The sequence below is a fragment of the Cheilinus undulatus genome, linkage group 17 (genome assembly GCF_018320785.1).
Source record: "Cheilinus undulatus linkage group 17, ASM1832078v1, whole genome shotgun sequence".
NCBI classification, from domain to species: Eukaryota; Metazoa; Chordata; class Actinopteri; order Labriformes; family Labridae; genus Cheilinus; species Cheilinus undulatus.
In genome coordinates this window covers 15,340,697-15,354,661 of record NC_054881.1, presented here as the reverse complement: position 1 = coordinate 15,354,661, position 13,965 = coordinate 15,340,697, and the positions used below count along the sequence as shown (strand labels likewise).

Here is a 13,965-nt window from a genome sequence, read left to right as displayed (position 1 = left end):
CCAGTAGGGATGGGGATCGTTAATTTTTATTGATATGGATACCCTCATCGGTACTCCTTATTGATCTGAGTCCTTATTGATTCCACTATTGATACTTTTCTATAGTTTGGTGGAAAGACAAAATGAGGACAAATATTTACACTCAGAGTGGTCTATTCTGAGTAGTGCTTGAGTTAAAAAGACTTGCATCTATCTTATATCCCTATAATACAAGCACATTGTTCATATTGACAGCTATATTTATTGAAGTTCCTCGTCAAAAACTAAATTTTCCCGTTTTTATGTGACATTTAAACATATCATAATATATAGAGTATTGTTGTCTAATTTACTGAGGTTACCTGATTGCATCATATTCTCTGTCCTTCAGCTCGTTAAGTCCCTAATTAACTTCAATTCTGCCGATTTCACCATGGATTTCTACATGGGATTAATACTTTTATCAAACAAGACTTGCAACAAAGATTGGGAGCACTTTTCAGCATTTATCAGAGCATCTGAAGAAGAGAACAGTCTTGAATCAGCTGAAGAGAGTAAAATGAGTGCCTTTTAGTCCCAGATGGTGGATTTGATTTCATGCGACTCACAGGCAGAGGCTTTTTTGCTCAAGCCGACAGATGAAGGTACCACACTCTGTTGATGGACAATACTGATGTGCTTTTAGTTTATGTTCACACCGTGAACACCGTATGTGTTTTTTTACACCAGTTGCATCTTAAAATGACGTTACGTCACAGAGCCTGTGAGACTTGATAGCAGTATCGATAAGCTAAAACGTTATTGATTTTCGGGTATTAGAAAAATCGAAACCCGGGTCCGTACCATCCCTAATTGCCAGCTGTGAGGCCTCCTATAGAGAGGTGTGTGCCTTTCCAAATAATGTCCAATCAGTTTAATTTAACACAAGTCGACTCCAATCAAGTTGTAGAAACATCTCAGGAAAGATCAAGAGAAATGGGAGGAACCTGAGCTAAATTTCAAGTGTTGCATTTTAGGGTCACAGAGTACATTTAAAGAGATTAATATTAGAAAAGAAAATGGAAGTGAATTTGCAGATGCCTACTCAAAAAATGATAAACTCTTGAGGCTTGATTGTACTTTGTGACTCTGAAAAGGCTTTTCTATTAATGTTTATGTCTCTTAAAAGTAATTCTCTTTATATTGTGTACAAATATGGAGGTAAATACTTTGAATCTCATGTTGTCTGATATCTTTGATGCGCCACAGAAGATTTTCAGGTTTCACTTTAGGCTGTAGCATCAAGTTTGGGATAGGCTACTCTACGGGTTCAAGTCAGGTGAGTTGCCTGGCCAATCAGGCACAGTAATATCATGGCCAGCGAAGAAGACATCAGTTTTTGGTAGTTTTGACACTGTTGGCAGGTGCCAAGTCTTGTTGGAAAAGGAAATCAGTATCTCCATAAATCTTCTCAGCAGATGGAAGCATGAAACGCTGTAAAAATACCCTGTTGGATGGCTATATCAACACAGATCTCAGGAGATTATATTTTGCCATATCCATATTTCGTTCCACCATACTTTTTAAATAAGTAAATAAACTTCACATTTATGGTAGATTGAATAACTCATGCTGACACGCTTGCATTAATATACAGGCGGGGTTTTCCCAGAAGCTAACACTGGTCTTTGGCAAAGTAAAGCAGTGCTTGATTTCTTTCACCATGTTGAAGTCTGGGGGGGACAGGATGTCTCTTCTTCTCTTGCTTATGAACACAGCGCTGTCTGAGTCTGAGCTAGTGTCTGCAGGGGGGATTATCACTCAGACTCCCAACTCAGAACTTTTTAGTCATCTCTACTCCCCTCGTCTCATCGTTACTCCTCTCTCGTCTCCTCTGTCGGCAAATGGTTCCATAGACTCGATACTTTATAGACATCCTTAACACAAAAGTCAAGTGCAAAAACATTTGATAGGAGCTGTATTGACCAATATCTCCTGTGGGTGATGCACATATATTTTCCCTTAATTGTGATGCTCTTTCTTACACTATCACATACTAGAGATCATTCTTATGCAGTCCTTAAAATTACCCCCCAGAGACTTACAACTTTGCTCCTGTTGCTTTGAATAATTTGAGACAAATTAATTCATCATCTGTGGAATGTTCTCATATTTCAGATGTTTATGTAAGAAGAGTTTTGGTCAGAGCCTGGGCAAAAGTACTTTGAGGACATACAGTATTTTGATTTGTGCGAGATTATCAGAATAGTGTGTTTGTTTGTTTGTCGGCGCAGCATGTCTCCCCATGTGCATTTTTGGATAATCATCACAAGTTTGGCATACTTGTGCGTCTGTGTGTGTTTGTTTTTGTGTATGTGCGTGCTCCGCCAAGGCATTGCCCCTGAAGCTCATAATTCATTCACTGTTATGCAAGTAAATAAATAAGTAGCACATTGTGTCTGTGTCTGTTCACCAGGCGCTCATATCTCTGCCTGAAACAAAGTGTTTTGCTCTCAGCTCTGTGAGAAAATACTAAGCTGTTGAGTTGAACTCTGTTGAGTTCAAAATTTTGTTATTTCAAAGATTTATAGTGGATTTATTTATTATTTTGAAGGCCATATTTAAAAAAAGCAACCCCAACTTGAATGATGGGCAGCAAGAGCCATGACATCACTTGTGTTGTCAAGTGAGAACCACCCTTCAAAGGTATTTTGTCTGATCACCACTTACCATACCAGCAGGAAGACCTTGGTTGTGTTTAGGGATGCACCATATTATGGGCGTATCGGTATCAGCAGATATGAAAATGTATTTTGTTTTAATTTATTTAGTTGGCAATAGTTTTATGCATTATTGCCAGTAGTTCTCCATTTTTCTTTTAGCTCTCTTCTCTAACTTCTTTTTCTCCCCCTTAAACTGTGTAGTATTTTCTTTACCAGTGTTGATTTTGACATCTATTTTTAATTTTAGTCTCCATCTTGTTTACAAATTAAATGCCTTTTAGTTTTAGTCACATTTTAGTGATTTCTACCCTTTATAGTTTTAGTCTTATTGTAGTCGATGGAAACTCAAAAACATTTTAGTTTAAGCCCATAATAAGTCCTCATATTCCAGTCTTTATTTTTTTATTCCAAGCATTTATTCTCTTGCCTGAATCTGGTACCATCCATGGTAGTGTTTACTATGCACCCTGCCAAACTTGGGGCCCCTGCTTTCTACAGTTGAGAGGTAGAAGAGATACAGCTGCATTTTTTTGTCAGATTTACTCACAGTGGAGAAATAGCATGGATTTTGAATGTCTGAAGAAAACTACATTAAATTTTAGTGTTCTTTAAGTCACCTTGACAAAAACAAAACTTACTTTTTGTCAGTTCTAGTCATCAAAAATCTATTTTTGGCTAGTCGTAGTCTAGTCTCTCTCATGGAAAGAAGGCTGTCGACAAACATTTTTAGTCATAGTTTTAGTTAACAAAATTAACACAGTTTTTTTTTTTACCCCCATTTTGTTTCTGCAGGCTCTCTATGTATCCCACTTTCCACTGTTGTGACATTTTTAATTGGCAAACCTGCAGTCTTTGGGCAGGTGGTTTTCTCCACCGCATCTGTAGCATTTTCTACTGTCTGGCTGGGGTTTTTCGTCATGTGTCTCTGACCTTGTTCACCAGCCCAGCCACTCTGTTTCATTTACCAGGTTCTTTAATGCCTATTAAATCCATAATGACATGTTTGTCGCCTCCATTGCTTTTGCTAGCTTCTGTGCTTTTTTAAAAGTCAGACCGTCCTCCAACAGCAGCCTCTGCTGCATCCTGTTGTTATTTATGCCACAAATGAAACAATCTCTCAACATCATTGTTAACAAATCACCAAAGTTACTGTCCTGCACCAGCTTTCTCAGTTGTGCCACATAATCACCCACACTTTGTATATTACCCTGGTGCCCTCTGTTGGCACTAAGATGCATTAACATTCCACAGCCACTTCATAACACAGGGGTGCCAGTAATTTTGTCTGGCCCATTTTTTGATTTTTGTGTAAAATTATGTCAATTTTGCCTTTTTTCTTTTGCTTTTTTGTGTTGTTCCAATGCACATAAAGGAAATTAACATGTGTATACCAAAACATTTGTAATTGCAACTTTTTCTGTGAGAAATGGTGTATTTTCTTGAAGAATTCCAGGGATGCCAATACCTTTGTCCCAGACTGTATGTGATATTCCTCCATCCATTAAGGTTGAAATTAGTCAGTGGTCCCCACAAATATACCCAAGTGAAAATAATGAGCCTCTTCATAAAAATGTAAGGAGTATTTTTCATATATATTTTGTTTTGTTTTTTTGTTATAAATTAGCATTGTGTACGTGAATGCTGGAAATTAGAATATAAACTATTTAAAAACCAGCAATATAGTGTAGGCACAGGGAAAGTGCACAATGCATACCTATACAGCCTGACATTCAGAACTAGATATTAAAAGTCTCTGTAATGATAGAATTTTTCCTGTTTTCATCTCCCTCCCCCTTTTTAAACGACAACCTGAAAGTCATTTTCTCTATAACACAGAGTATGTAATGTTTATGAAGAGTTTCACAGTTTAGGGTTTCCTTTGGAGCTTGTCTCTGCAATTAACTGCCTCACTTCTTTCAGAACGGTTTAAGATATGGACAAGAGCAAAACACACAAACATGGTCTGTAGAAACCACTCTGCACTCTCTTCAGCAGGAGAACTGAAAACCACTTAACTTGGATTTCTCATTTGGAATAAACCATATTAGATTTTTCCAATTGGAGGAAGACTTTATGGAAATTGACAGTGTTTTTTTTTTTTTTTTCCCAAATATGAAGCCACGCTTCCTCTGAAATTATATTGGCTCCTTTCCCCCAAACACTGTCTAATGAAGCCTTTCAAATTCCCATTCAGTAAAGTAAACAAAGCGCTGATATTTTTGTGAAAATATCTTGGAAAAAGTAAATGTAACTACTTTAACATTCAGTAGCTTCAGAGAAGAACTGTTGCACATTCCTTAATTATGATTTTATCTGTGCAAGTAATTAAGATTGAAATTAGTAAATACTGTGATTATTATTGTGTCAAAGAGCTTGCTTTTGTACAAGGTCAGCTTCAATGGCTTCAATGACTTTGAAGCCATTGGGTCTGTGCCCAAAGCTTAATCAAACTTTTAAAATCACATTTCTAGATGCAGAACTTGTTCGGCCAGTTTTCCGTACTGTATCATAGTCTGATGGTGTTTTAGCCTCCATTCATCCAGTCTGAAACATTGCTGATGTATTTGTCCAATTTAGACAGCATGTAGGCATTTTCCTACACATTTTTGAATATTAAAAACAAAAAATTACTCGAGGGGCTTAACAACAGATAACCAACTGAAATATTTGTTTCTTTTTTCCTCCTCTTGTGCATTAGGGATGCACGGCCTGATATCTATATCAGCAGATAATAGCTTAAAAAGGCAAATACTGTTATCGGCAGATGTCAAAATGTCTGCCGATATTTACATCTGATATTTTGACAGGGACTATCAGGATATGTTGGCTGTAAATTTTGGGGATATTCACTTATAAATTGGTGCAAATTATGTTGGACCAGCAGACCGATGTCCTAATTCTTTAAACTTTGAAGTGTTTTGTAAGGACTAAAGTTTGTTTCTTTGTTCATCCTCAAACCTTAAAGTGTGTTCAAAGGGCTGAAGTTTTAGGTCTGAACAACAATTAAATATAAGTATCAATATCGGCTAAAATAATTCTGTAAATATCAGCATATCAGAAATCACAAAAATCCAATATTGTGCATTCCTACCTGAGAATAGTTGTGCACCACTCTTCCTGTCCTTCACAAGCACCAACTGCACTAGTTCACTGTGTAATCACTTAGTGGAGCAAGCTGGCAGTGCCACTTTTTAACAGCCTTTTTCCATCATTATATCAAAAACATGGAAAGAAAACAGGGATATAATGTTTAGTAAATAAAGTGTTTGGAGTGTAGTTTTCATTGAAAAGACTTCCTAATTCGAGAAGCATGAACAGGGCTTGGCAGAACTTCTCTAGTCATAATTTATTCATTTGGTCATCACAGAGGGAAATTGTTCTGAAGTTATTACAAGAAAAATAGACAAAAATCTAGGATAAATGTAATTATGCTGCTATGTCTGACAGGACTTCATTGACTCCTCTCAAGCCTGACCTGGCCTGGGCCCGAGGGATGGGGCCGGGATCCTGGCCCGACTTGACTCCAGGCTGCGGGCCATATTGGGCTAGTCTTGGGCTCGGACAGTAAATCTAACCTCTACTGCTGATGCTGCACAATGCCGCCTTTCAGTCACAATCTTTTTTATTCCTCATTCGTGAACAAAACCCCAAGATACTTGACCTCCTTCAGTCCAAAAGAGGGAGAGATAGCTGTCCCTCACTTTGAGGGTTTTTTTTTTTTTTTTTTTGCTTCCTTTAGTTCATTCTGATTAGCATGCACAGTAACCAAATATCATGAGAACATTTGTAGGGCATTTAAGGTCATGGATAATGTTTTAGGTTTTAGCTTGTCGTGGGTATAAGCATGCACTGAAGTAAAGTAAAACTTTATGAGAGAAGTGGTGTTGATGCCCTCGCTGTCCCTGAATCCTGGAGCCCAGATTCTTCTTTCAGCATGCCAGGCTCTGTGTCCGTGTCTGACCTTTCTCTTTTTCCTCACTTTCCCCTTGCTTCCCTTTCCTTCTCTTCACGGCCTCCTCCTCCTCTTTTTCCATTGGGCGGCTGGCCAGAGCCGGAGCAGCCCGAGCAGCGTAGCATTATTGGGTTTATGTGGTGGGCAGGGAGACAGGCAGGGGGAACCAAGCCAGACGGATAACAAACAGCACCCACTAAGGTAAAATAGAGCTCAGTGACTGTGTGAGAGAGAGAGAGAGGGAGCAGGAAATGTGGCTGCCAGGCCGGGTTCTCTGACACTGCCGGGCCAGTCACTGTGGTGCCAGTGATGAGATGAACAGGGCTCCGTCACAACTTGGCCGTCTTTCTTTTCTCTCTCTAGATCTTGCTTTCCCTCACACTCTCTTCTTTCTGGGTATCATGTTTAGAAAGATAGAGACAGACTGACCAGTACAAATGATGTCATTTCTCTCTTGGGGATTTCTTGTTGTGGATGCAGTTTGTTGATGTCCTTTGCTCAAGTTTAAACAAAATCAGTCCCCTCCCTGACAGGATTGCATCCACATTCGTACACAAAACATCAGTCTTAATGTTGGACTAGCTTTTTACTAGCTTTTAGTGAAGTTTGAGGCAAACCAAGGATGTTACTAACCTTTTTAAACAGTCACAGGCTGCTCAAAACAAACTTTTGGTCAAAACAAGAATGGAAAAAAGCCTAATTGTTCCAAACATCGAATGGTTTCTGGGTTAAGATGTTCCTGTTGATTATCAAGCAGGATATCAATGTTTATAATAAAAGGTCCGGGGCACATTTCTCCTTATTTGCTTCAGTTATTTGGCTCTGTAACTGAGTAAACAGATGGTGTCATAGCTGGATGAATCAGGATGACTTGGTGACTCTCACATCAAGACGAGAGCGTCTAAATCCTGTCACAGAGCTGTTCTCCTCTTGAGTCTCCTCCACTAGATGGCGACAAATGCACTTGGCTTCTCTTCAGCTCTATCACTGAGGACTGGCTTCACTCTCACACTGCCCCTCAGCATTCAGTGTGGCCAGACGCTCAGGAGCCAGAGACTCTTCTGTGTATCTTGGTGCTCAAGCTTCTCATGCTTCCTGTGACGCCTGAAAGCTCCAGCACTTCACCAGAAGTTTCAGCCCCCCCACCACCACCACCAACAAGTAAAAGGAACCCCTCTCCACTAGTGGCGAGTTTCTCTTTGTTCTGTGGCGCCGTCTATGTTGTTTCAAATTTCAGGTGCTGCAAACCGCAGTGCGTGGCTCTGTTGTGCCTGTTTCGGCCTTGATTACATCAGTCTGACTTCTCTTTTGCATTCAGTCCTCTCATAAATCACCTACGAGGCTGAACGAGCGGCAAGTTGTGAGAATAATTAGGGCCTGACGTGCACGAGCAAACTGCTTTTCATAACAGCGACGTGTGCAGATTGCCAATCTGTTGTGCTAAGTAAGAGAGACACTTTTGAAACTCTTCTGGTGAAATGTAAAGAACAAGAAAAGTGTGTCATAGAAAATGGACTTTCAGTATTTATTTGTACTTAAACAAGCTACACATAATCATGATCCAGCTGCCTACTGCTTATGAGGAGCATTATGTTGAGTTTAAGCTCAGTGTTAAGCTGCAGCGCTGAAACTTTGCCGTCTATGGCATCGGCAGTTCAGCCAAAATACCTCTCATCCACATAACTTTGCCTGACTTCAGAGAGCAGAGAAGCACTTTCAGATGCAGTTAGATAACTTGAATTATTGTGTAAGGCTCATTAAAACTGGACTTTTAAATTGCATACCAACATGTTAACCAGACAGAAATTATACTAAATCAAAACCTTAAGACTGTTCTAAACATTATTTTCTCTTTCATTTAAACGCCTCAATTGGACCCAAACTTGACTAGGCATTCTGTATGTGCTCTACTGTTTCCATGCAGTACTTTGACCTGGATGTAAATGTGAGTAACTGCTTATCATAGCAGTTGTTGTCTGCCTTCAGATATATCACCAGAAGAGGCAACTGTGGTCCAGTAAGTAGAATTGGTCGTCCTTCAATCTGAAAGTCACGGGCCCCATCCACAGCCCCTGTAGTCACATGTTAGTGGGTTCTTGGACAAGACATTTAACCCTAATTTTCTCCCAATGTGTAAATGTATATGAATAAGTATGAATGAGATTAGTTAATACTGATTGCCAATGCTCCATAGGACCTCTACTATTAGTGTGTGAATTTGGAGTTAATGGGTAGGTGTGACCTGTGGTGAAAAAGCCCTATGAGACTCTGACAGATGACTAGAAAAGCGCTATACAAGCTTAAGTCTATTTAGCAAGATAGAGAGCTAGGGTGCATTCAGTTTGTGCCAAAAGTAAAACTTTGAAGAGTCTAAAAAATGTAAAAAATTTCTCAATATTCATCGTTCAACATATATGCATTTTATAGATTGCTAATTTGTTTGCACAGTCAAGAGGAAGAAAGTCCATAGCAACTAGCTGAAAGAGGGTATACTGCCATTCATCATAGTGTAGGTGGAAATTCTGTTGTCACTAAATATGTTCTTTAACTGTGGGACAAGAACAGTAGTCCAGTTAAATTGCCCGTTTGATTCTATATAAAGAAACTCTACCAAGAAGACCATGTTTTGAGCTGTTTACAACTATGCCAAGCATTCAAGAATTGAAAATAATAACATTCTTCATTTTTAAGTCACGTTTGTGTCCCAAAAGTAGTGAAATATTCAGGCAAAGAATTTAAAAAGTTTAGTAAAAAGTCACAAAGAAACAGCAGCAAGGCAGGAATTTAGCCACTCATGTAAGTTCTGTTTCCACAAAGTGGTCCAGTTTGGTTCAGTACAGTTTTTCCATGGTTTAGCACATCAAATTCTGATCTTACCCATGTTTCCTTGGCTGAGGTCCATCTTAACAAACCTCCAGCTTGGTTTGTTGTGACGAGAAATTCGTCTCTTTTTAGAGTTCCAGATCATCTGGCTCAGCTCAGTAGAACTGCTTGTTCAGCTCCCAAACAGCCCTTAATTTGGTACCAGTTTGGCTTTTTACATGTGGATTAAGTACCTGCAAAGGATGAAGGAAAGAAAACTGGCACTCAAGGGGGAGCTAGCTACTGTGGCTCAATCTGGCCTGAATCTTGCCTGAGGGCTCTTCCCATATGTCTCTCTCCGGCTTTCATCCCTGTTTCCAACTCTATCCACTCCTCTATCTAATAAAAGCACAAAAATGCCCCAAAAAAGGAGTTTTTTTTATATGTTAAGGAAGCTCAGATAGCCTCTTGGCTGAGTACAACTCTTGTCTCCCTCCATCTGGCTAGATGATGAGGCTGGATGCTAGGAGGTCTACAGGACTGAGTAATTTGCAATATTGATTGCCTCCACACCAGGAAAATTGGTTCAACTGTGGAAAAAAAAAAAAAATCACTTTTGTAAAGTGTAGGGAGTGTTTGTTGAAATTTTCTGATGATAATTGCAGCGTAGAGGTCCATTTCAAACGGTTAAGTAATAACTTTGCTCCATTCTCATTTATTTCTAATGGCTGTCCCTTACTTCCTGCCCTCCATCAGCCCTTTGAGATCACATGATTGCAAACAGCCTATAGTGGGACAAAGACAGTCCAGTTAAATTGCCAGTAACTCAATTGCCAGTGACAGTACCTGTACTCTGTGGCTTATTTTGAGTTATTTGGGTCAGATATGGCTGTAAAACACTCCACTTTTGTTTAAAATAACTGTCAGGAGGAGCAGTTGTATCAGTTATACATCATTGTACATCAAGCCCACACTGCACAGCTCGTGCGAGTGTGTGCAATTGTTGCATGCCTAAAGACACCTTTACAGTCTGTTTCAGGCCAAGAAAGTGTCCCGTACCTCAGTGCATGCTGAGCAGTGCACTCAAGCTGGTCAAACAAACTGGGCTTTGGAGTTTAAGCATGCTTGGACACAGTACAGATTGTCTCGTATTACTGTGCCCTGACTAACTGTAATCAAATACAACTCTTAGTAAATAACATTCCTCTGTTTTTAGTTATTACTATAAAATATTGATACAGCAATTTACTGTGTCCTGTCTCATGTGATTCAATTATCAAAATTGCTGCTGTCAAATACAGATATTATATTGAAAAATACTGCACTCTTGACAGACATGTCTGCCAGTTTGGCTTATTGCATAACTACCTCATGACTCCTCACAGTGATGCTTATGACATGAATGAGGATACTGTGAACTGAAATTGATTGGCAAGAGAACGGAAAAAACATTTATAAGTTTAGAGATGTTGTCTGATGAGAGGTGAATATAGTGAATAAATACACTAATCCCACACATTGCATTTGAAGCCTTTAAGAAACAGCAGCCTAAAGAACATCTTTTGAAATCTAAGTCTTCAAAAACCTCCAAAACCTGAGGGTTTTGAAGAACTGCACATAATTTTAACATTGACTAAAATGTTTTTTTCTAAGACTATTTAACAGATTGAAACACAAAATAAGAAACATTTGAAAGCTTAAACCCTTGGCTTTAACTGTAAATAACTGCATTTGCCCTAAAGATCATAACATTTTTAATGTCATCAATCAGTGAAATCAAAGTCCTCAACATCCTCCTCTTCAGACATTTCCCTCATGTTTTGAACCTTGGCTGGCATGTTTCCAGTCAAGTCAGAATCTAGGTAGTTGTCAAATTCATTGATGTCCTCATCATCTCAAATACTTCTTTAGTCTGCCTCTTTGTCACTACCCTCACTCAGGTCATCAGCCATTGTCTGTCCTACTGTTCGCCTTTATCATCTGTCAAGTTTTCCATGTAGAGGCAGAAGAGGAGAAAACTAAAGTGTATTTTATGGCATTTGCCTTCCACAGGTGTATTTTAGCGAATCACTTTGCAGTTTGTTGGTTATGTGTCTTTAAAACTATGAGATCATCCAAAATTTGCTGACTTAAAGGTGACTACTTCACTACAAGTACTACAGGTAACTTTGTGTCTGGGGAAGCTGGTCTCTTTGAATCTTTTCAAAAGCAGATTGAAGGTGTTGAGAGATGCATCAGGTTGAAGATGTTTTTGATGGAGGACTTTGTGCTCTGTGACTTAGAATAGTTTGATCTGTTTTTGTAACTGCTATTTGTCATGTGTCATGCCTGCAACTCTGTCAAATGTGCTGCTGCCTGTCTTAGCCAAGATACTCTTGTAATGAGATTCTTTATCTCAGTGAGACTTTCCTGGTTAAATTGATTTAAAAAAAAATAGAAATAAGTTGAAAAACATGCAACACCCTAAGATTGCAAAGACTTGCAATGTACCTCCACCTTAGGCAAAACTGCATTAAAAACAGGTAAGATACTGTACTGGAAAACACTGCTCAGGAACACTTCCAGAAATCACTGTCTGCCAACTCAGTTAGCCATCTAGAAATGCAAGCTAATGCTGTATCATGCAAAGAAGAAGCTATATGTGAACACAATCCATAAATGCTGCTGTTTTCTCTGGAACAAGGCTCATTTAAAATGGACTGAGCCAAATGGAAAACTGTTCTGTGGTCAGATGAATCAAAATTTGACATTCTTTTTGGAAACCACAGATGTTGTGTCCTACAGAGGAGAGGGACCATCCAGCTTGTCATCAGTACACAGTTCATAATGATATGGGGTTGCATTAATGCCTATGGCATTGGCAGCTTACACATCTGGAAAGGAACCATAAAGGCTGAAAAGTATATAGAGGTTATAGAGCAACATATGCTCCCACCCACACATTTTCTATGTCAGGGAAAGCCTTGCTTATTTTGACAAGACAATGCTAAACTACAGACCACATCCATCACAACAGCATAGCTTCACAGTAGAAGAGTCTGTATTCTGAACTGGCCTGCATGCAGTCCAGGTCTTTCACAAAGATTAAAAAAAATCTGCCAAAAAAGACCCTGAGCTGTTGAGCACGGTACTAGAATCAGACATCAGACAAGAATGGGGCAACATTCTTCTCCCAGAAATTAAAAAATGGGATGCTACATGGTGCTAAATACGTCCCTGTCCATACTTTTTTGAGATGGGTTGCAGCCATCAAATTCAAAATGAGCTTATATTTTTCATGCTATTATAAAATGTCTCAGTTTCAACATCTGATATGTTGTTTATGTTCTATAGTGAAAAAAAGTGGTTTTATGAGAATCGCAAATTTACATTTTAATGGATGCCCCAACTCTTTTGGCTTCAATGCTACTAAAAATGCCACAAAATTACTCCATACTTTTGCATTTGAGACACAGATGGTTGGGTTTTACAGTTTGAACATATACATGTGAAACTCTTTGAAATTTACAACAAACAATTGCAGAACTCTTGGAATTATACTCCTAAATGTGTATGTATTGATCGGTTTATGTCTGCGTACTAACTGTGCATCTGTCTGTCTCCAGGTGGGCTGTGGAGCGTCTTCACATTGGGAGGAGCTGGCAGCAAAGCTGGGGTAGACCAGGAACACAACCCGTTACCTTTGTCCAATCAGAGCCTTCTGTTACTGCTGGTCCTCGCCAATCTGACAGATGGACCTGACTGGCCTAACCCCTACCGCCAGGCTATCACTTGTTTTAGAAACACACAAGGTATTTTTCAGTATGTATGTATGCAAATCTGTGCTGTTTCACTGATTTGATTGTCACGAAGCAGAAGGTAATCAAGAATTTAAATAAAACACTAATCTGGATCTTTTTCTCCTCCATCCATGCAGACACATCGTCGCTTCCTGTGGAGCAGCCTCACACTTTCCAGATCAATTTCAACAGCCTGTACACGGCGCTGTGTGAGCAGCAGCGCTCCGATCAGGCAACACTACTACTGTACACCCTCCTCCATCAGAACGCCAACATGAGGACGTATATGCTCTCCAGGACGGACATGGACAATCTGGTGGGTGGGACCAAGATGAAAAGAGAGCGCGGGACACAAATGCATGCTCGTCCCTTATTCCTGTCTCGATCTGACACTTTTCATGAGGTTTTTTGACAAGGAAAAAAAAGCAAAGAATGCTGTTAAAAATGAATCAAAGCGTGATTGAGTAATCCCTAACAAAACACATTATGCAGTCCCTCCCTGCACACATGGGCACGGCCATGAAATCCTTTCATCTACAACCAATGCTACGGCTCAGTAATCAGCGAGGATGCATGCAGTGGCAGCTGGTGCTATTCTGTCCATGTGGGACGGTGCCAGTTATCCTGTATGGCAGAATGAATGTACCAAGGCAGTTAGTGAATGAAAATGAGTCTGTAGCTCTGCATGTCAGATGGCATCACATATGAACACGGTAGACTGTCACAATGGAGCTTTTTAGCATGGTTTAAT

General features: G+C 39.5%; 1 protein-coding gene across 2 annotated transcripts in view; it reads left to right on the top strand.

Moving 5' to 3' along the window:
• The window catches only part of dym (dymeclin), a 103,159-nt gene that overhangs the window by 24,201 nt on the left and 64,993 nt on the right, over positions 1–13,965 (top strand). For both annotated transcript variants that reach the window (XM_041810924.1, XM_041810925.1), the window contains 2 exons: positions 13,041–13,226; positions 13,352–13,530. In XM_041810924.1, coding sequence (XP_041666858.1) covers positions 13,041–13,226; positions 13,352–13,530 — 365 coding nt within the window. The remainder of the gene's footprint in view (positions 1–13,040; positions 13,227–13,351; positions 13,531–13,965) is intronic.